A 21,143-nucleotide genomic window follows, 5' to 3' on the forward strand; every position below is an offset into this window, starting at 1 on the left:
TCAGCTGTGGGCACCGAGACCAAACAGCATCTCATGCCATGGCCTGCCCTGAGTGCTGGGATGAGCTGATGCTGAGCACTGCTCAGTTCCAGGAGCCAGAACTGCCACGAAACCAAGCCCAGACACCCCCAAACACCAGTGTGCTTTGCTGGGTTGAGTGTGGGTTGGTCAAGGGTTGACCTCTGTGACCAAGTGAATAAACCACAGAGAGAAACCAGGCACTGTCCTGGGTAAGGCTGTGAGAAGATCAGAGAAAAGAATGATGAACAAGTCTTATCTTAACATGCTGCACCTGTTGTTGTGCACATGTGGAATGTGTTATGGAGATTTGCTTACCAAGGGGTGATTTCTTAATTGGACACTGGTGATGGTGTTTGGATTCATTGACCAATTGGATCCATGTGTGTATCAGACTGTCTGCAAGGGGATGAGTTTCTTAATGATATAGTAGTATAATATATATTGTAATAGTATAATAAATATGCTATTAAAATAGTATAATAGTATATAATAATATATGTATGTATAGTGTATGAATATAATATAATATAATATAATATAATATAATATAATATAATATAATATAATATAATATAATATAATATAGCAATTGATCAGCCTTCTGCAATCATGGAGCCAGTGCTAATTATTACCTGGCTGGGGGCCTGTGGTGACATAAACCTTCCTGGTGGTTTAAAAATCAGAGTTAAACAACACCTCATAATGCTACACCATAAAGCTGGCTTGATGTAAGCCCTCCAAAATCTTTAAGGATCAGCTGTTCCTTCTGGGGCACTTTGATAAAACCCTCACTTGCCTTTATTGATGGTCCTGCAAAGGCTGAGAGAGCTGGAGTGGCTGAGTACAGAGTAGAGAAGACTCTGGGGACACCATCGAGCAGCCTTGAAGAAGGTTTGTGGAAAAGAGGGAGAGCAGCTCTTTACACCAGCAGGGACAGGACAAGGGAGAAGAGTTTAAAACTAAAGGAGGGGAGATTTAGGTTAGGAGTTAGGAGGAAATTCTTTACTCAGAGGGTGTTCACTGGCACAGGGTGGCTGCCCCTGCATCCCTGGCAGTGCCCAAGGCCAGGCTGGACAGGGCTTGGAGCACCTGGGACCGTGGGAGGTGTCCCTGCCATGGCAGGGGTGGGATGGGCTGAGCTTTAAGGTCCCTCCCAACTCAAACCATTCTCTGTGCTAAACCCTTCAGGAACACATCTTTCTGCTCTGACATCCAGCAGAATCTGGCTATTTCCACCTCCAAAAGGAAACCCTCCACAGCTCACTGCAGTGCAGCCCAGTGTCCCCAAGGAGAACATCCAGGCATGGCAGAAATGCCCCATTTTGTGCTCCCTCCACCCTCACAGAGCTGCTCTGATTATTTGCATGGCTCTACCTGGAACATCCTGCAAAGCCCAGATCTCCAGGGTGCTGATGTCTGCAAATTCAGAGATCCCCCAAAGGGTTTTGGTCACTCCCCTGGGAAGCCAAATATTCCCCTGCCTTCCTGCCAGGGATCTGTGTGTCAGAGGAGCTGAAGAAAAGGATGCAGTGGAGGTGTGTTATTATATTTTCATGGGAAATTCCTAGATGAAAGAAAGAAATTTAAAGTTTATGTCTCATTCTGTATTCTTTTCATTTTGGGTTTTGAGAAAGAAGAAATTATTCATGTCTCCAGTTCCTGCCCTTGCTCTCGCTCGTTTCTCTCTTTCTCTTCCTCTGTGCCAAAAATGAGAATACAAAGGGATGGATGGCAAATGTTTATAGGGAAGAGGAGATGTACTCTCTCAGGTTTTTGAGTTTTTTCAACTCTATAGCTCTAAATAATGCCTGAAACTGGGTAAAAATGGCATCTTGAAAGGGAAAAAGTGAAGTGCTGAGACATTTCAGTGCAGAGGAAAGAAAAGAAATCAATTCTTGGGCATTTCTTGCTTTAATGAATTCAGTGTTTTGAAGGGGTCAAAGGAAATAAAAAACAACATAAACACATGAAACTTTTGATTGAGAGTTTGAATTACTGGGGGTGGAGTGTGTCAAGAAATCAAATTTTTCTAATCTGTAAAATGGGAACGGTGCATTTGTTTTGCAACATGACTTTAGATTGCTTTTCAATTATTCAAAATAAGATATTTAGCTGCTTTTTTCCTCTTCATGTTTGGAGCCCAAACCTGGTGTAGATGTTGTGAATGTTCCCAATGGAATTACTGAGTGCTGAGAGAGGCCCTGAATGCCCATGATGTTTTGGAGAAATACCCTCAAAATTTAGGGTTTTTTTGGGGCTGGCTTTTATTTCCCTCTGATTTCCATGGAAGGGAACAATTCCTCTGGGCACTGCTGCAGCTCCAGGAGGAAGCTGGGACCTGCCCACCTGGGTGACATCAGCAAGGGGGACAACCCATGAGAGAGGTGAAAGGAGGAACTCCCAGGAGATGAGACCTGAGGGTGGAAAAGGCCTTCAAATCCATCCTGCCCCACCTTTTTCCTTGGATAATTTTAGCAGCTGGAAGAGCCTCCCCATGGGCCATTTCCAGAGTGTTGGTAGGAAAACTGGGGGAGTGCCTGTGGCCTTTCTCCCCTCTGTATCCCACATTCACTGAGGTGAGTGGGAGACAGGATGAGCTTCTTAAAGGGCAGGACTACTCAAAAGACCAGCCACAATTAAAGCACTCAAATAAAGCTCTAATTATAAAAACTCCCCTGCATAACTACTGAAATATTTGGTGTAAATTGCTTGAGGAAAAAAAAAAAATTAGTATCAACTGTTCTCCAAGCCAATAAATCTCCTTGCAGTGTATTGCTTCTGGAGATGGTATCTCGTGTTCAAGGTTCAATATGGTCTGAAATTCCTTTATCCTGCTTCTGTGCACTCCAGAAAGAGAAAAAAAAGATTCAATATGGTCTGAAATGCCTTTATCCTGTTTCTGTGCACTCCAGAAAGAGAGAAAAAAAAGGTTCAATATGGTCTGAAATGCCTTTATCCTGTTTCTCTGCTAACTTCCCCCAAGCCAGTCTGTCTCCTGGAGAAATCCCAAATCCCTGGGACTTCTTCCAGGCCTCCTCTGGATTGTGGGAGTTACAAGCTCCTACTCAGGAGACAGAAATGATGACACACTCCATGTGCCCCAGGGGATGGAGAGAGGCACTCTGACTCTGGGTGCTCCTGCTGCATGGAGCCCAGGGATGTTGGGTGACCTTGGCTGCAGTTGCAGTGGCCCAGGTGGCTCTCTCCATCCAATGGTCCTGCTGCTCCACATGGGGCTGAAATACAGGATTAAATCAGGGATGGAGGGGTTAAATCAGGGATGGAGGGGTTAAATCAGGGATGGAGGGGTTGAATCAGGGGTTGTCTTGGGTTGGAAATGCAAGATGTGGCTGGGCTGTGTGCTCTGTCCCCATGTGTCAGAGCTGGGGCAGTTCTCTGCTGTTCTTGGGGCAGTTTTTTCTTGATCTCTGCCCCAGCCAATCCTCCCTGCAGGAGATCTCTGCTGTCCATGGCCACTGAGTGTCCCTGCAGGGCTGATCCAATTCCAGCATCCCATGGGGAGATGCTGCATTGCCCAGGGCAGGAGCCAAGCATTCCTACCTGGATCCAATGGGAGCCTGGCACAGCCCAGCAGCCTTTGCCCAGTGCATTGCCAGAGGAGCAGCTTCTGCTGCCCTGCATGGCCAGAGGGAGCCCAGGCCCATCTGCAGCAGCCCTGGAGCTGCAGAGGAAAACTCCCCCCTTGTGCAGGATCCCTGCTCCAGCAGAGCCACAGCTGGCACTGCAGGAGGGCTGAGCCCCCATGGGATGGGGCTATGCCACCCCCTGACACACAGGGGACAGGGCATGTGCTCACTCTGGCAGGGTTGCTTTGTATTACTGTATTTGTATTTTATTTTTATTGTCTTCCCTAATAACTGTTATTCCTGCTCCCATATCATTACCTGAGAGCCCCTTCATTTCAAAATTATAATAATCAGAGGGAGGGGGTTTGCATTTTCCATTTCAAGGGAGACTCCTGCCCTCCTTAGCAGACACCTGGCTGTTCAAACCAAGGCAAGGGCAGGAGCCACATCCCCCAGAGGTGCCACAATGAGCTGTGACCAGCCTGTGGGTGATCAAGAGGGAATCCAGAGGGGAACTCTGGTTTTGCCTGGGAGTTTCTCAGAGACCAACAGGATTTTCAGCTTGTTTTTTGCTAACAGGTGACACTTTTAATTTCCCCCTTTGCCAGGAGCCACGGGAAGGGCTGAGGAGCTGAAGGGACCTGGCTGTGGAAGAGCTGCTCAGCTGAAGGGTGTGCTGATGGCAGTGTGGACAGGGATCCTCAGCCATGGGATGGGGGGCTGTAAGAGGAGGGTGAAGTCACACCAGACTCCAGCAGACCCTCTAGGACAGGTGAATCCACGTTTCCCATCTGCCTTCCCTCCAGAAGCAGCAGCTCTGAGGGAGATGGACGGCCCAGGGCACGCGTGGCTCTCCTGGCTTTGCACAAGGCACTGACCTTTGGTCTGTATCCCATCTAAAATAAATGTCATTTTATAGCCATACCCACCTGCCGTGACCAAAAATTCATCTGGGAAGCAATGAAATGTGCATTAATTACACATTGAAGAGCAGTGGAAGTGTTCCTCTCTCCCACAGACTCACAGTGCAAGAAGCTTCATTCATCATAAAATTTTAATGGGATCACAGGCTGAGGGATTGCATTTTGCCTCTGTGACTGAGTGCTGGCAGTGACTTGAGGCAGCTGCAGGGCCCCACCTGGCTGGCCTTAAAGCCATGAGGAAGGAGAGCAGTGCAGCATCTCCCAGTCCTTGCTGCTGTCCCTGGGTGTTCCCAGATTTTGGTGCCTCTGAGCCACAATGGGAGCATGAACACAGGGAGAAGAGCAAGGCAGGGTGGGGACAGGAGCCCTGGAGGTGGAGAGGGGGAGGCTGTGCTCTGCTGAAGGCACTCAGCTGCACAAACACCTGAAATGAGCTCACCAGTCTCATCTGCACCAACACCACCCCGTAAGCCCTGCTTTATCTGACCTCTGTGCTCACAATAATAATGGCAGAGCAACAGAAAGTTCTCTAATGTGCTTGCAGTTGGAATAAAGTAACCCCACTAGGAATAAAATGTCCAGCAATTACCGTGCCAGGTATTGTGCTGATTTATCAAATTGCAGTTGAAAGTCAAGAAGAGTTGAGGAGACAGTGATAAAACATCTGATCTCTACTCTGACTCTCAATTACCCTCCTGGCCAGCACAGTATTTCATCCAGAGCAATTGTTATTCCTCTCTTCATCTTCAAAAATCACCACTCAAACTTGCACTCCTTGTGTTCTGCCTGCTCTCTGTGATGAGCTGCCAAGGGGATGCTGAGGTTTTGGGACTCTGACTCACAAACCTCCTGCTGCAGGCTGGAGCACATGGAGTGAGAGCAAACTGCCTGTGCTTCATCCCTGTGAGACACAGGCTCCTTTTTGGGCTCTCCAGTCTGCAGAAGGATGGCAAAGGTGCCTCATGTCAAGTTTGCTTGGTGGGCAGAGCCCTTCCAGCCCCTGGGGGCAGGAGAAGCACAGCTGGTCCTGCTGAGGAGGTTCCCATCCCAGTCCTTGTTCCATGCACACAGAGCCCACCTGGAGCACTGGGTGCAGCTCTGGTGCCTGGATAAGGAGGATGTGGAACTGTTGGAGAAATCCAGAGGAGCCATGGAGTTGCTGGGGGCACTGGAGCACCTTCCCTGTGGAGAGGGTTGGGGCTGTTGAGGCTGGAGGAGAGAAGGTTGTGTGTAGACCTCCCAGCACCTTCCCAGGGTGTGAAGGGAAGGGGAGAGGATTCTTTGTCAGGAACTATGGTGACAGGATAAGAGGAATGGGATCAAACTGAAAGAGGGGAAATTTAAATTATATGTTAGGAAGGAATTCTTCCCTGTGAGGGTGGGCAGGCCCTGGCACAGGTGCCCAGAGCAGCTGTGGCTGCCCCTGGATCCCTGGCAGTGCCCAAGGCCAGGCTGGACAGGGCTGGGAGCAGCCTGGGACAGTGGGAGGTGTCCCTGCCATGGCAGGGGTGGGATGGGATGAGCTTTAAGGTCCCTCCCAGCCCAAACCATTCAGTGATTCCATGATCCCATGCTTGCCTCTGGGCTGGGCCATGCCACGGTGGCCGTGGGGATGCTCTGGTGGCCCCACCTTGGTCAGGCACAGGAGGAGGAGGAACTGGAGGTGCTGTGCAGCCTGTGCTGGGTCTGACACCCAACCTGGGCCTGGCACTGCCAGCCTGAGGGTCCTGGTGCCCAGAGCCAGCTCCCAGGGCAGCAGCCCATGGCCTTTGTGGCCGTGCTCACAGGGGTCCCAGGATGAGGGAAGAGATGAGGATCTGACTCTGTGTTTCAGAAGGCTGATTTATTATTTTATCATATATATTATATTAAAATAACACTAAAAGAATAGAAGAAAGGATTTCATCAGAAGCCTAGCTAAGAATAGAATAGGAAGGAATGATAACAAAGGCTTGTGACTCGGCTCTCTGTCCGAGCCAGCTGGGCTGTGATTGGCCATTAATTAGAAACATCCAACATGGGCCAATCCCAGATGCACCTGTTGCATTCCACAGCAGCAGATAACCATTGGTTACATTTTGTTCCTGAGACCTCTCAGTTTCTCAGGAGAAAGTCCTAAGGAAAGGATTTTCCATAAAATGTGTCTGGGACAGTCCTTCACCATGGACTCGCTCTGCATCCCAGCACCTTTGGGAACAGGGACCCTGCCAGGGTTCAGGTCTGCCCTGGGTGGGCACCAGGACCTCTTCAAGGCTGGCACAAGGCTTCTGCTCCCAGCACCTGCTGCAGCTGTCAGGGACCTACCTGGGCTTTGTCCTTTCCTTTCCTTTGATCTTCTCTCAGCATTGCTCATCAGGGCTGTTTCCCCTTCCACTCCATCGCTCAGCAATGATAACACAGATGTAGCCAATTGTCCTTCTAGCCCTGCTGGGGCATTCATGGCCCCACAGCTCAGGGTGGTGCCACAGGAGGTTCCACAGGTGAGGAGCAGACTCTCCCCACACACCCTGGCAGTGTGGGGGGCTGTGTCCTGCTGGGGCAGTGGGATGTTGTGGATATTCCCCATTTCTGTGGGAGCCAGGCATGGCACCCCCCTGGGGCAGTGCTCAAAGGGTTAACAGCACCGAGGTGCTGCTGCTGAGCTTTGTTAAACCCCTTATTACCCGCCACAGCGCTGCTAATTATGTGCTCATTAACCAAAGTCAATTAGCCAGGGCTCTCCCTGCTCCTGCCTCTTCACATCCCTGTCCATCATTAGCCCAAAGTCTGGGAATGCCTGCCTTGGTCCTGCCCCTGCCTCCAAAGCTTTTCCAGAGCCTTTTGAGGATCCAACCAGTGCCCTTTGACTTGAACTGGGAGCTCCACAACTCATCCTGCCCCAGAACACCACCCTGCCTTTGGGGCAGCTGGAGAGGAGGGGAAAGGGAGCCAATATCCCTCTTCAAATATGGAAAAAATTACCATGACAAGGAAAGCAATAAATTCTTCCCCACGTTCAAAAGCAAGGGATTTGCTTTGTGGGGAGAGAGATTTAGGTTATCTGCCTGGAATTTAAAGGTTTTTAAAGGGAGCTTAGGCACACAGGCAGGGTTTAGGGGGAGCTCACCCTGCCCTGAGGCTTCTTGAGACCCGGCTACTGAATTTTCCAGTGCTGTTCATAACAGACCCAGGGTTCAGAGCAGGGGGAAGCTCCCCCAGCCCCAGCAGCCCTGCCTGGCCCAGAACCCCAGGTCCTCCAGGCTGGGCTGAACCCCGTGGTTGAACTGGATGTGTCCTTCCAGCACTTGAAGAGGCAGGTAAAAATGGAGAGCACCTAATTGCAAAGGCAGAGAGTGACAGGACAAGTGGGAATCGATTTAAACTGAAAGAGAAGAAATTTAGGTTGGATATTGGGAAGGATTTTTTCTCCTGAGAAGCTGAGAGGCCTCAGAGGAAAAGAAAAACAATGATTATCTGCTGCTGTGGAGTGCAACAGGTGCATCTTTGATTGGTCTCATGTGGTTGTTTCTAATTAATGGCCAATCACAGTCCAGCTGTCTTGGACTGTCTGAGAGTCACAAGATTTTATTATCATTCCATTCCTTTCCTTGCCTGCCTTCTGATGAAATCCTTTCTTCTATTCTTTTAGTGTAGTTTTAATATAATATATCTCATAAAATAATAAATCAGCCTTCTGAAACATGGAGTGAAGATTCTCATCTCTTCCCTGGTCCTGGGACCCCTGTGAACACCAGCACAGGGGTGGGTTAAGATGGCCTTTAAGGTCCCTTGATCCCAAACCACTCTGTGTCTGTCTCTGTGATGGTGGATGGCAGGCTCAGCTCCCAGTCACTTCCCTGGAGCAGCAATTCCAGCTCCATGACAATTAGCCAACAGCTGGAATACCAGTTAAGCACAGCTGCCATCATGCAAATTTAGAGATTAGTAGGGATTAAAGTGGTTTGGAAAGCCCCACAATTTCTCATTAATGCTCCAAGGTCTCTAATAGCCAACTGCCCTCCATTCCCCAGATGGCCCCACATGCCCAGGGCTGCAGAGGGGTCACTGTGCCCTCTGTGGTGCCCCAGAGCAGCCAGCAGCCCTTGGAGAGGAGCAGAAGTGCTTCTCTTCTGCTCTGCAGAAATGTAGGGAGGTGGCCAGAAAGCTGTCAAAATGTGGTTATTGCTTTGCACAGTTGCCCTTAAATTGGCAAGGTCACCTTTCAGTGGCTCCTTGGGGTGCTGCCCCACAAACCTCCTCAGTGGGGGCCTCCAAAGGGCTCCAAATCCATGGCCACAGTGACCCAAAGGTGACAGAGCTGGGGTTGGACTGCAGGGGGAGGGACAGCATGGGTGGCACCTTCCTTCAGTGGGGACAAACCACAGGCACCTGGTGGCACCAAAACCCCCAGTGATGATCCCTTCCAGACCTTCTCCCAGGGCTGGAAACCTCCTCTCCGAGATTTCAGAGGCTCAGGGCCACACACACAAAGAATAAATCTCAGAAACTCTCCCTGGAGGAACTCCTGTCTCCTTGCTGCTGCAGACATCTTTTATGGAAAATCCTTTCCTTAGGATTTGACCACTTGAGAAGCTGAGAGGCCTCAGGAACAAAATGTAACCAATGGTTATCTGCTGCTGTGGAATGCAACAGGTGCATCTGTGACTGGCCCATGTTGGATGTTTGTAATTAATGGCCAATCACAGTCAGCTGGCTCAGACAGAGAGCCGAGCCACAAACCTTTGTTATCATTCCTTCCTATTCTATTCTTAGCCAGCCTTCTGATGAAACCCTTTCTTCTATTCTTTTAGTATAGTTTTAATGTAATATATATGATTAAATAATAAATCAGTGTTCTGAAACATGGAGTCAGATCCTCATCTCTTCCCTCATCCTGGGACCCCTGTGAACACGGTCACACCTTGCCATGATAACTCCAGAAAGGTTTTCATAATATTCCATTTCCCCCCTTATTTTAATCATTGTGTATTTATTATGAAATTAATTATTTTGATATTGCAGAGTGAGAAGAGGGTGGGGCAGGTGAGGATGTGGTGGGAGAGGAGAGAGGGTGGAAAGCTGGGGAGGGCAAGGCAGAGGCCACACCCAGGATGTCCCCCAGAAAAAGGAGAGACTGCTTCAGCTCTACTTTTCATATGTTTTATTATAAAGAAAGGTAAGATAAGCATTGTGAACCGAATGTGCCAGGTGCTGCCAAAGCAGCACCCTCAAACAAAATAAAAAATAAAAAAAACCCCAAAAATGCACCTTATGAGAAACTGTAATTATGCTCTCTAATTTTTTCATAAATAGACAAAAATCATTGTCAGCAATTTTTTAAATAGATGGACATATGGCCGGAAAAAAATAATAATGCCATACAACATGGATATAAATTGTCCATTTCTTGCTGTACAAATAATAGAAACAAGTTTGGCAGGCTTTTTTTGTTGTTTTTTTTATACACATCTCCCTTCTATGTATAACTAAAAAATGTGCTACAATTAATATAAAATGCTTTTACTATAAAGTAAACTACTAATTTCTTTCACAAAAAAATCTTAAAGATGTCTTTAGCACAGCTCTAAAACACTTAGTAAACTACTTACAACTATCCAACAAATTATATTTTCATGATCTCTTTCACATTTGTCCTCTCATAGTTTGCCTTCTGCTCTCTCCCCCACCTACCTAGCAATAGTTTTTATTTATTTTTGTAATTTTTTTTTCGCCAGACCATCCAAGGCCTTTGCATGTACAATATTCACACAAACTTCACATTTTCTTGCACAAAGTTTAGTGCTGTTAGCAAGTCAAAAGAGTGCATCCTCCTACTGAGCTGGCCTAATGCTGCAGGACACCAGACCTGGGTTTATGCTGCGTCTAAAAGCAGTTCACTAGGAAAATAGTCCGTAGCTAAGCTGATGGCAAGCAGAAAAACGGTGTCCTTAGTTTAACTTCATCATTTTTTTGTTGGTTTTGCGCTTGTTTTATTATTTTTATTTGAATTTTCTCTCTTTATTTCTTTTTTTGTTCTTTGCGATTTACGAGGTGGGGTATTTTTTTTTTTGGGGGGGGGGGGGGGTGGGAGGGGGGAAACTTCCACAGAAAGTAGACTTATTTTTTTTGTTTTTTAGAGTTCAAAAAGAAAAAGAAAAAAAAAACCAAACAAGAAAACTGCTCTTAGAGCCTGGAAACGAAGCCAGCGCCGAGGTGCGGTGGAGCCGCGCCGCCCGTCCGACCCGCTCGTGCCTCCGGGGCTGGAGCATTGACCCTCTCAAGTGTCCTTCTCGTGAGCCTCCTCCAAAGGGTGCTGAGCCTTAGGTGAGGTAGAGTGCCTTGTCCCTTGGCAGCATGCTGTAAGAGAGAGCAGAGGCAGTGAGACAGCAGGAAAGGCACAGCTGGCACAGCTGGCACTCGGTTTGTGCCACCCCAGGGTGATGCCGTTTTCATTTTTATTCTTTCGTATTGATGCCTTGAGTTTTTAGCTTTTATATTTTCCAGATCCTGCATTAGTGTATAACTCTGAACTCCACATAGAGTGTCAGTAAGCTCTCTTCACTTTTTGGTCAGACAGAACAATCCTTTTCCAGATGGGAACCAAGGGCATCATTGCAGCCTCAGGCCCAAAAAGTATAACCAAAAGTGAACTGGGGGGAGCAAACTGGGGGAATGTGACTTCATTACCTGAAGCTGTAATTGGACAATTAACCCCTGATAGGCAAATAGACCAAACTTATAACTGTGTGAAAACCTCATGACCATCATCCATTTTGGGTTAGCCTCAGCCAGGCTCTTGCACTGCCCAAGGTGTATCCATTGAAGGCCTTCAGTAAATACCTACTTTATTCTTTTAACTCTGTCTAGTCTCTGTTCTAGGGAGCCTCTCCAAGGCCTCAATTTGTTCTCTGCATTCTTTACACATATATTTGTAGCCTGTTGTATTAGTGGCTGGTTTTCCCTGTAGTTTTTCATGCCCTTTCCCAAGGTAGAAAGACAAAACACATTCCAAAGCCCCTGTCCTATCTTGGTTCTCCCTGGCAACCAAGGTGGAAAAACAGTTTTTCAGACACATTTTCATCAACAAAATACCAGTCCCATGTGAGGGAGGGGAAGGGGATTGACCCATGGGTGGGAATTTCATCCCCACTTGAGCTCCTAATTGGTGCTTCTTGTCAATGATGCTAATTTACCAAACTTCTAAAACTGCCTGCACCCCCATGGGGATGGGCTTTTGTGGACATTTTTCCATAACTGCCCCTGAAGGCCTCCAATAAAGACCAGTTTTCATATCACCTCCTGTACTAATATCATCTCAAATGTGAGTGTTGTTTCGTTTACAGGTTGTGAAGGCATCAAGGGCACAAAACACAGGGTGGGCTGCACACAGAGGGATCACAGCAGGACCATTCAGGTTGGAAAACCCCTCTAAGATCAAGTCCAACCATTCTCTCAGCACTGCCAAACCATGTCCCCAAGGGTCACATCCACGTGGCTTTTAAAGCCCCCCCAGGGATGGTGTCTCCACCACTGCCCTGGGCAGCTCTTCCAGTGCTTGACCACTCTTTCCCTGCAGAAATTTTTTTTGCAAATACCCAATCTAAACCTCCCCTGGTGCAACTTGAGGCTGTTTCATCTTGTACTGTGAGCCCAACCCTCACCTGGCTACACCCTCTGTCAGGGGGTAGCCCTGACCTAACCCTAACCCTAGTGGGTAACCCTAACTCCAACCCTAAATTTCAGGCTGTAGTTGTAGAGAGTGAGAAGGTCCCCCTGAGAGTTGGATGCAATTTTATTTCTTCCTGAATTTCAGCTCTAAGGGCTACAATATCTGATTCTTCCTGTGGCTTGGTGGGGCTGCAGGGCAGGGCCAGCTCTGGGGTCCCTGCAGATGCCACCAGCAGGATGTTGGAATGCTGTGCCTGGGATCACTCCCAGGGCCACCATCCCCTGCTTCACCACACCTGAGGCTGAGCCAAGCAGGTTTAGAGAGTTAATTTTAGATCAAATGTGCTCATTCTCACACAACATAAGGAGAGCCCAAAGAGGGAGCCCAGACACTCTTTTTTTTTGGGACATAGTAGAGAGAGAAGTGGCTGAAGTCCCTCTCCCCTGGCTGATGATCTGTGGAGGTTTTGCTCTGAGATTCAGGACTTTCAATGGGACACACACAATGGAAACATCACCAGCTCCATTAAGACATCTTGGCCTTAAAGAGTATTAAAGGTCTAAAGAGTTAAAGAGTTAAGGGCCTAAGAGTTAAAAAGTTAAAGGCCTTAAAGAGTTAAAGGTCTTGGGAGGTTCTGGTGTGGGTGTGTTTGTGAGTGGAATAATAGGGAAGGGCAGACAGCAGAGCAGGGCTGGTGTTGATAGAGCTGTCTTCTGATAGAGTCAGGAGCCCAGCCTCTGCTAAACTCCACATTTTATAATCTGCATTTAAAATGCACAGCCTTCCCTCCTGCACTCAGAAAAGATTTAATGCCACTGAGCAGCAGCGAGGTATTCCAGTCCTAAAACTTCATTAATTTTACACAGCACGCTGCAGAGCATTTCCCAGTTCATTACAAAGTATTACCATAAATAATTGAATCCAAAGTAAGTGCAGTTGTGATGGGTTATCTCTGCCTTTTTATAGTGTTTGCTCATTTAGCTGCTGATTTGGAAAATTCCCCCCTTTGGAGAGGATCAGTTCATTGTTGGAAGGAATTAGGGAGGTTATAAATGGCTGGATCTAGTGGCTGTACATGGATTTTTGTGCCTGGACAAGGTGTAATGGACAGTGCCCCATCCTTTAGCCTAAATGAGAGTGGGAAGAGGGGGGAAAGTTGCTAAAGGATGACAAAAAGAACCTAATCCATGCCTTAAAACAAGAGGAAGGGTATAGAAAGATTAATCCAGTTCAGTGTTATCCCAAAAATACCTAAATATGAAGAGACAAAGGTAAATCACAGAATGTTTTAGGATGGAAGGGACACAACCCCTGGAGAAAGTTTTTTTTTGGAGAGATTTGTAATCAGAAGAGAGATTGTGGAGAGATTTGTAATCAGAAAACAAGGCAGAAAAAACAAGGGAGGTGCTCTGAGGAGTTAAGATTGAATTAGGGATTAAGAAAGGTTTGCACATGATTGTAAACCAAGCTGCCCCTCTGGTGGAGGTGAGACAGCTCCTGTGGAGAAAATCCCTGTGGAAGAGAGGAATTCAGTGCCTGGGAAAGAGCAAGTGCCAGGATCAGGCTGTCAGGTGAGGGAGACAGGGGACTAGGAAAGGAGTTTGTGATGTGCTGGCAAAAAAGCACTGAAATTGTGTGCTGCAGTCACTTGTGGGAAGTGATAGTCAAACACCAAGCAGGAGCTGAGAAATGCTCCCCATGTCTTTGCTCACAATCTAGGACAGCTTGGGCTTCAGCCCAGAAAGAGCCAGGGAAATTGGATGGAAGTCAGTAAGCACAAAGTCATTAAGAATAGGGAGAGCAGGAGGTAAGGAACATTTAAAACTCTCTCTCCAGCATGGCTGAGTTATGAATTTAGGAGTGTCTGCTCACAGGATCCCAGAATTTGCAGGGCATGAGGGAAGAAGTGTCATTTGATGGCATTTTAAGTAGCAAGCATAGGCTGGGAAACAAAAATCCCTACAGCAGCTCCCTTATTAGATAGAGAAGGACAGAGAGAAAGACAACCTTGTCAGTTTTTCAGAAGTTATCTGGATGACAAACACAAAAGAAAACGAGGCTTGGGAGGTTTTACCCCAGCTAACCCAGTGCCAACAGATGTTGGAAGCTAAAGAAATATCAAGGTTAGACATGAAATAAAATTCCTAACCCAACAGGGCTGTCTGTGTGCTGGGGAGGTTGGGGTGATCCTCTCTCCCAGGAGTCTGGGGCTCTGCAGCTGAGTCACATCCCATCAAGGAGCAATCCCTTCTCTTTCCAGCCAGGTTTTGCTCCTCACAGTGCTGCTTTAATTGCAATTAAGCTGAATGCACTTCTGAGGTTGAAATGGGCCAGAGGCTTCCCAAAGAGTCCTAGGGCAGCACCGATGGACCAAACCTATGGCGACAACATCCCTTTATCACTGCTGTGCCCAAGATCTGCTGAGGGCTGGACCCACCCAGCTAATGGAAGGTGCTGTGGAGGAGCCCAATGACAACTTTGAATGTCACTTGGAAACCAGTACAAAGGAGAAGAGCCAGGGAGATCATGGAATCCTAGAGTGGATTGGGTGGGAATGGGCCTTAAAGCTCATCTTGTTCCCATGGACATCTTCTATTATCCCAGGCTGCTCCCAGCCCTGTCCAGCCTGGCCTTGGGCACTACCAGGGATCCAGGGGCAGCCACAGCTGCTCTGGGCACCCTGTGCCAGGGCCTCAGCACCCTCACAGGGAACAATTCCCTCCCAATATCCCATCTAACCCTGCCCTAGCAGTGGGAAGCTGTAGGAGGATAGAATATAAGAAAATAAAGGTAGTACACAAAGTAATCTTACCCCTAAGGAGTTGCAGCTGGGTTAATTATTAAAGATTAGGAGCAGGCCTGACCTTAACAGGTCACAGCTGTAGCCAATAAGAAGCAGAGTGCTATAAAAGAGTGGGGTGGCTGGGTGAGAAGGGAACTGGAGTCAATTGGCTACTGTGAGAAGATGGAAGAGTTGGTGCTTAGAGGAGCTGCCAATGAGAAATGTCAAGGAGGTATGAAACTCTTGTAATAAGGAGACAACAGCATGGAACCTTTGCAATATAATGATAATAGGAGCCATTCCCCCTTGCCCCATCCTTCCTTGCCCTGGGTGAGGAGATCCAGATCATCTCTTCTCTTGGCTTGGGAGCAGCCTTGAGGCAGCTGCAGCTGCCTGGGACTGCTCCAGGTGATGCACAGGGGGCACTGAGGCTGCAAATCCCAGGGCAGCAGAAGCAGGAGGTGAGGACACTGCTGGCACACCAGGTTTGCAATAAATGAGAACAATCCAGCTTTGGGTACTGGCTGCCTTTAGTCACAGGAGATGGCTCCTTCCTCAGCAGACACTTTGACATTTTCAGTGCACTAAGCACTTTCTGCAGGACTGATCTCTATCCATCTGAGTTCCTTGCTGTTATCTACTCTAATAATTATCTGGAAGTCTCTGCATAATCTGTCTGGTTATAGAATGACTTCTTTTTTTTTTTTTTTTTTTCCAGGAAGCTGTGATAAACCCATGAAATTTGATATTTCTGCTGTGACAAAGGCATGAAATGCATGAGCTTTGATCATGAATTGCATGGGCCCTCTGCTTACAGTGTGGCACTCCAGCCAGATGTCACAGAGCTTGTTTTAGCAACACAGGACTCAGTCTCCACTGCTATGGGAGCATTTCACCTGTTTCTGGAGTGCCCTGGGCTTTCTGCATGGCACCCAGGCAGTGGGATTTGCAGAGGGGATCAAATGTTTTCCCAGCTGATCCCTTGAGAAGTGATGCTTATTTCTAGGGGAGTTCATTCCTGGGATTTCCCCAGCACCTCTGGAAATGGGGATCCATGTGCCACAGCCCCCCAAGCACCTGCAGCATTCTGCCCATGACATGTGAAGTGACTTTTACAATCAGGTCCTGGTCGTGTTCCCTCTTCCAGGCTGTCTGCAGAGACTTCAGGAAGGAGCATGCAAAGGTCAGACCTATCTGTGTCCCTGAGCCCCTGGGGCAGGCAGACAGCAGGGATATTCTAATGGATCAGGCAGTTATTTATTGCCCTGGAAGAAATAAATGTCTGTACACTCTGTGCCCAGCCCAGCAGTTGTGAGTGCTCTGCTGGCACAGACAGAGCTGTGCTCTGAAAAGCCTGGGAGCTGGTTATTATTTTATTATTTCTGGTGAAAGCACTGTGTTCCAGCACTTGAAGGAAATCAATACTCCAACCATCTCCAGTCTCCTCCACAGCCTGCTGCCACAGAGAACCCCAGGAATGTTCTAGAGCACAACAGAGCCTCCAGACCACTCGAGCTGAGCCAAGAGCAGGGGGCTAGGCAGAGGCTGGAAATGGCTTCCACACACTCCCTGCTGCCCAGCTTTAAGACTACCCTGATATTTTCATTTACTGGGGATTTCCAGAGCATTAAAGGGACCTTCACACTGGCACATTCATGTCAGAGCTTGTAGGGCATGAGGGGAAGATGTGTGCAGATGTCAGTGGGTGTTAGGAAGGGTGAAAGTTTGACAAGAGTCTCACAGGTATGTGTGCTTAGCAGAAAGATTTTTGAATGCAGAGCCTGATGAAGGAATAGGAATGAAAGCAAGTTTTGATATAGAAGAAAAGAATTGCTGAGCCAGTCTCACTGGATAACCAAGGAGGCAAAGGGTGTGTGAGTTAGAAGGGGTTTTTATGGCTTAGAGCAAAGGATAAACCCGCCCCAAACAAGAAGATGTTTTTACCAAGCAGAAAGAGAGCACAGGCAAACAAGGCAGCAAAGTTGGAGGTAGAAAACAGGTTTCAGAATTTTCCACTGCAAGAAAACTGAAAAACAACTTCTAGCTTAAACTGTAATCCACTGACTGTTAGTGACTGGAGAACAGTAACATGAATATGGTAATTACAGTAGTTATGATGGGCTATAGATAAAAGTTAAGGTTTTAGATTGGTTCTACTGTGTTAAGATGCTCAGCAAAGAAGAGTAAATAATGCATTGTAACCTAAACCAAAGGGTCTCCAGGGCTGCCTGCAGCTGGAGCTGACAGCTGTGGGCACAGCTCTGTCACCCACAACCCTGGGCTGCTGGAACACCTTGGATGGAATAAACTGCATTTTGGAGAGCCCCTGGAGTCCCTCATCCCTCATTTCAGCTCTTACAAGTGGGGCTTTCCTGCATGGTGCAGGGGGATGGAGCATTGTGTGGCTCTAGGGAGGATGGAGGATTTGTACACCAGCCCCAGGAATGGAAAGGGTCCTGCTGGTAGGGACAATTATGGGAGGCTGTGGCCTCAGTGATAAGAGCAATTGCTTTAGGAACAGAAGAACATTGCTTATCATAGAACCACAGAATAGTCTGGGTTGGAAGGGGACTTAAAGCCCATCTCAATCCATCCCCTGCCATGGACAAGGACACCTTGCACTGTCCCAGGGTGCTCCAAGCCCCATCCAACCTGGCCTTGGGCACTGCCAGGGATCCAGGGGCAGCCACAGCTGCTCTGGGCCCCTGTGCCAGGGCCTTAGCACCCTCACAGGGAAGGATTTCTTCCTCACATATGATCTAAATTTCTTCTCTTTCAGTTTAAAACCATTCCCCCTTGTCCTATAACTATCTTCCTTTGCAATTAGTTGCTCTCCAACTTTTTAATAAGACTCTTTAAGCACTGGAAGGCCACGTTGAGGCCTGCCCTTATGGACATGGCTGCTTTCAAACCTCCAGGAACTCTGCTGGGGAGACTGCTCCATAAAGAAATGTGTCTAACCCTCCCATGGAATGGAGATAAATAAAAAAAGAGGAAAAAAAAAAAAAAAGACAACTTTTCATATCCAATGAAGAATTTATCCATGAATTTTAAGCTACCTGCTTCCATAGCATCACTTCAGTGAGCCTACAGAGCTGAGGGAGCCTTGAGCTGCCCTGAGCACAACTGGGCACACATTTTAGGGCAGGCAGGGAGCTGTGGGGCACTGTCCCAGCCCAGCTGTGCACTAGCCATGAGCTGCTTTGTCTACTAGCCTGCAGTGGTTGACCCCACACTCCCTGCTGGGGTAGTCGCTGTCCCACTCAGTGCCTCCTGGGGGGTTTGATGCTCCAGGAGAACGGGGTCCAACACTGTTCTGGAACTCAGACGAAATGTGGGAGAAGTCCTGCAGGGTGGAGAGGAAAAGGAAGGTTACAGGGGCATCCAAAGCAGGAGAAGTACAGATTTAATAATAGTGCATAATCACATTTACAGGCATTGTCCCCCAAACCTGTCAGTTCAGAGCACAGGAGGAGCCCCAGGGACAGAGGGAGGTCCAAGCCCAGACATGGTGTCAGTGCAGCAGCACATTTCATATCCCTTCTCCCTGCTCTTTTTGTCAGGACCCCCCTCCTTGGGGCTGGCAATGGCTGTGGAGGCCACAAAGCCACAACAGCCTTTGGGTTTTGGCAGTCTGGCCACCAAAGCAGTGCCCAGTGCAGTGCTGAGTTCCCCACCCTGTGCTCAGGAACCAGGGACAGCAACACAAGCAGCACTGTCCCCATGAGCTGCCACCACTGGCAGTTCTGCAAAGACACTGAGGGGCTGCTCTAGCTGAAAGCTGATCAGTTTTCCCCATTTTTTGGGGTGGGTTTAATGAAATTTATATCCATTAGGCAATGTATATAAACCAGATTCATGACACTTACCTGGCAAAGAACATGATTTTTTCCAAAATATCCAAATTAGGGCAATGGGGGGTATTTTTTTTTATTTTTATATTTTGTTCACAAACTATGTGGAATGAAGTTTCACAAAAGGCTGCCCTCAGCAGCAGCTCCTACCCCAATGAGTGAGTGTGAGGATCCCCTATAATGCCCTCACCAAATCACAGAAGCCACTTTGGCTGTGCAGAGCTAAGCCCAGTCCCTGTGCTGGAGAAGTCAGGGTCATTCAGGCTGCAGAAAACCTCCAAGATCATTGAGTGCAGCCATTAACCCAGCACTGCCACCCCACCACTAAACCCTGTCCCCAGGTGCCACATCTACACATTTTTTTAAAGCTTCCAGGAATGGTGACTCCACCACTTCTCTGGGCAGCTGTTCCACTGCCTGATAACCCTTTCAACAAAGACATTTGGTTTAATTTTCAATCTAATCATTCTCTGGCACAACTCGAGGCCATTTCTTCTTGTGCTGTCCCTGTTCCTGGGAGCACAGCCCGACCTGGGGCTGTCCCCTCCTGTCAGGGAGTCACAATGTGAAAAATGTGTATTTTATGATTGGCTTTTAGCAAATATTAAAATGCATATTATATGTGTTATGTTAGAAAGTTATGCTGTAATAATTTTTTTTAGTAGTGTGTTAAATATAATTTTAGGTTATAACAAAATAGTTAAAATAGAAACCATGCTATGTAGGATACTTTTTAAAAGAGAGGACTTGCAGATAGCAGCCACAGGACACCTGAATCTTTCAGAGAAAGAGAATTTATTGCTCCATTATCAGAAGAAATGAACTTCTTCCTGCCTTGCTCAGCTGAGTTAGGATTAAGAGGAAGAAGCTGACACTGCCCAGACAGAATCCTGTGTTTGAATGGAATTTATGCATCATGGATGAGGTGTATGAATATGCAACAGGCTGTTGTTTTTAAGGGTTAATGCTCTGTTAACATGGGTCCTTTTTTGGGCTTATTTTGCCCAGAAAAGGTACCCGGACTGTCCATAACTCTTTGTTTTTATTGTCTCATATTGTCCTAATCCAAATTGTCTAAATTACTATTTACTCTAATTATATTACTATTTTATAACCATTTTATTACTATGAAACCTTTAAAAATTTTAAAACCCAAGCGATTGGCATTTTTCACACCCAAGGTCCCCCCTGAGCCCCCTTTTCTCCATGCTGAGCCCCTTTCCCAGCTCCCTCCCCCCCATCCCCAGCACTGACCTGCTGGCCGGGCGGCGAGGCGTTGATGGGGGGCTGTACCTGTAGTGCCATGGGGGGGGACAGGAGGGGCTGCTGGGGGACCTGCTGCATGCTGAGGGGCTGGGGCAGGAGCGAGCTCTGCGGGTGGTGCAGGGACAGCTGCTGGTGGAGCGGGGGGCTGATCTGGAAGGAGGGAGGTGGGGAGGCACTGATGCTGGGCAGCAGGGGCTTGGAGGGCAGCGTGCGCGACAGCCCCGCGTGAGGGTGCCCGCGGTAGCTCTGCAGCTCCGATGGCGACAGGAAGGAGCCCAGGCTGGGGTAGGGAGAGGATGCCTGAGGAGGCATGGGGTACATGGGCTGCTTGGGAGGGATCATCTTGGATGGGGGGTTGCTCTGGGTGCTTTTCGTCTCCCCCTGGTCAGCAGAGCTCTGTGGGGAAACAGAGTGGGAGGTGGTGAGGAAGGGCAAGAGGAAAGGTTGATATGCATCCTGAGATATCCATCAGTGCAGATGGCCCCCCATGGGCTATTTCCCCCAGGGATTGTCTTAGCAAACTCCTCACTAAACATTGCCTACACTGTCACAGACATCTTTTATTAAAAATGCTTTCCTTAGGATTTTACCTCTTGAGAAGCTGAGAGGCCTCAGGAACAAAATGTAACCAATGGTTATCTGCTGCTGTGGAATGCAACAGGTGCATCTGGGATTGGCCCATGTTGGATGTTTGTAATTAATGGCCAATCACAGCCCAGCTGGCTCGGGCTCTCTGTCCAAGCCACAAGCTTTTGTTATCATTCTTTCCTATTCTATTCTTAGCCAGCCTTCTGATGAAATCCTTTCTTCTATTCTTTTAGTATAGTTTTAATGTAATATATATGATAAAATAATAAATCAGCCTTCTGAAACATGGAGTCAGATCCTCATCTCTTCCCACAGGGATCATGCTAAGATCCCTGTGAGCACAATCACACTACATGACACCAACTATGTGGTAGCCCACTTCCACCACGTACTGTCTATAGGAGTAGTGTTTCCTAGCAGGCTTTACCCACTGATTCCCTCTATTCACTGGGTACACCCTCCACTCAACATGGA

At 47.8% G+C, this 21,143-nt stretch overlaps 1 protein-coding gene across 1 annotated transcript in view; it reads right to left on the bottom strand.

The window, feature by feature from the left end:
- Positions 1 to 9,656: 9,656 nt before the first annotated feature.
- TOX2 (TOX high mobility group box family member 2) overlaps positions 9,657 to 21,143 on the bottom strand; it is a 188,902-nt gene continuing 177,415 nt past the window's right edge. Inside the window, exons 7-9 of the mRNA XM_071446586.1 lie at positions 20,070 to 20,477; positions 18,177 to 18,307; positions 9,657 to 10,867 (exon numbers count right to left, since the gene is read on the bottom strand). Coding sequence (XP_071302687.1) covers positions 10,831 to 10,867; positions 18,177 to 18,307; positions 20,070 to 20,477 — 576 coding nt within the window. The 3' untranslated portion in view covers positions 9,657 to 10,830. The remainder of the gene's footprint in view (positions 10,868 to 18,176; positions 18,308 to 20,069; positions 20,478 to 21,143) is intronic.

The sequence above is a fragment of the Agelaius tricolor genome, unplaced genomic scaffold, assembly GCF_023055355.1.
Source record: "Agelaius tricolor isolate 1412-34295 unplaced genomic scaffold, bAgeTri1.0.p SCAF_23, whole genome shotgun sequence".
Taxonomy (NCBI): Eukaryota; Metazoa; Chordata; class Aves; order Passeriformes; family Icteridae; genus Agelaius; species Agelaius tricolor.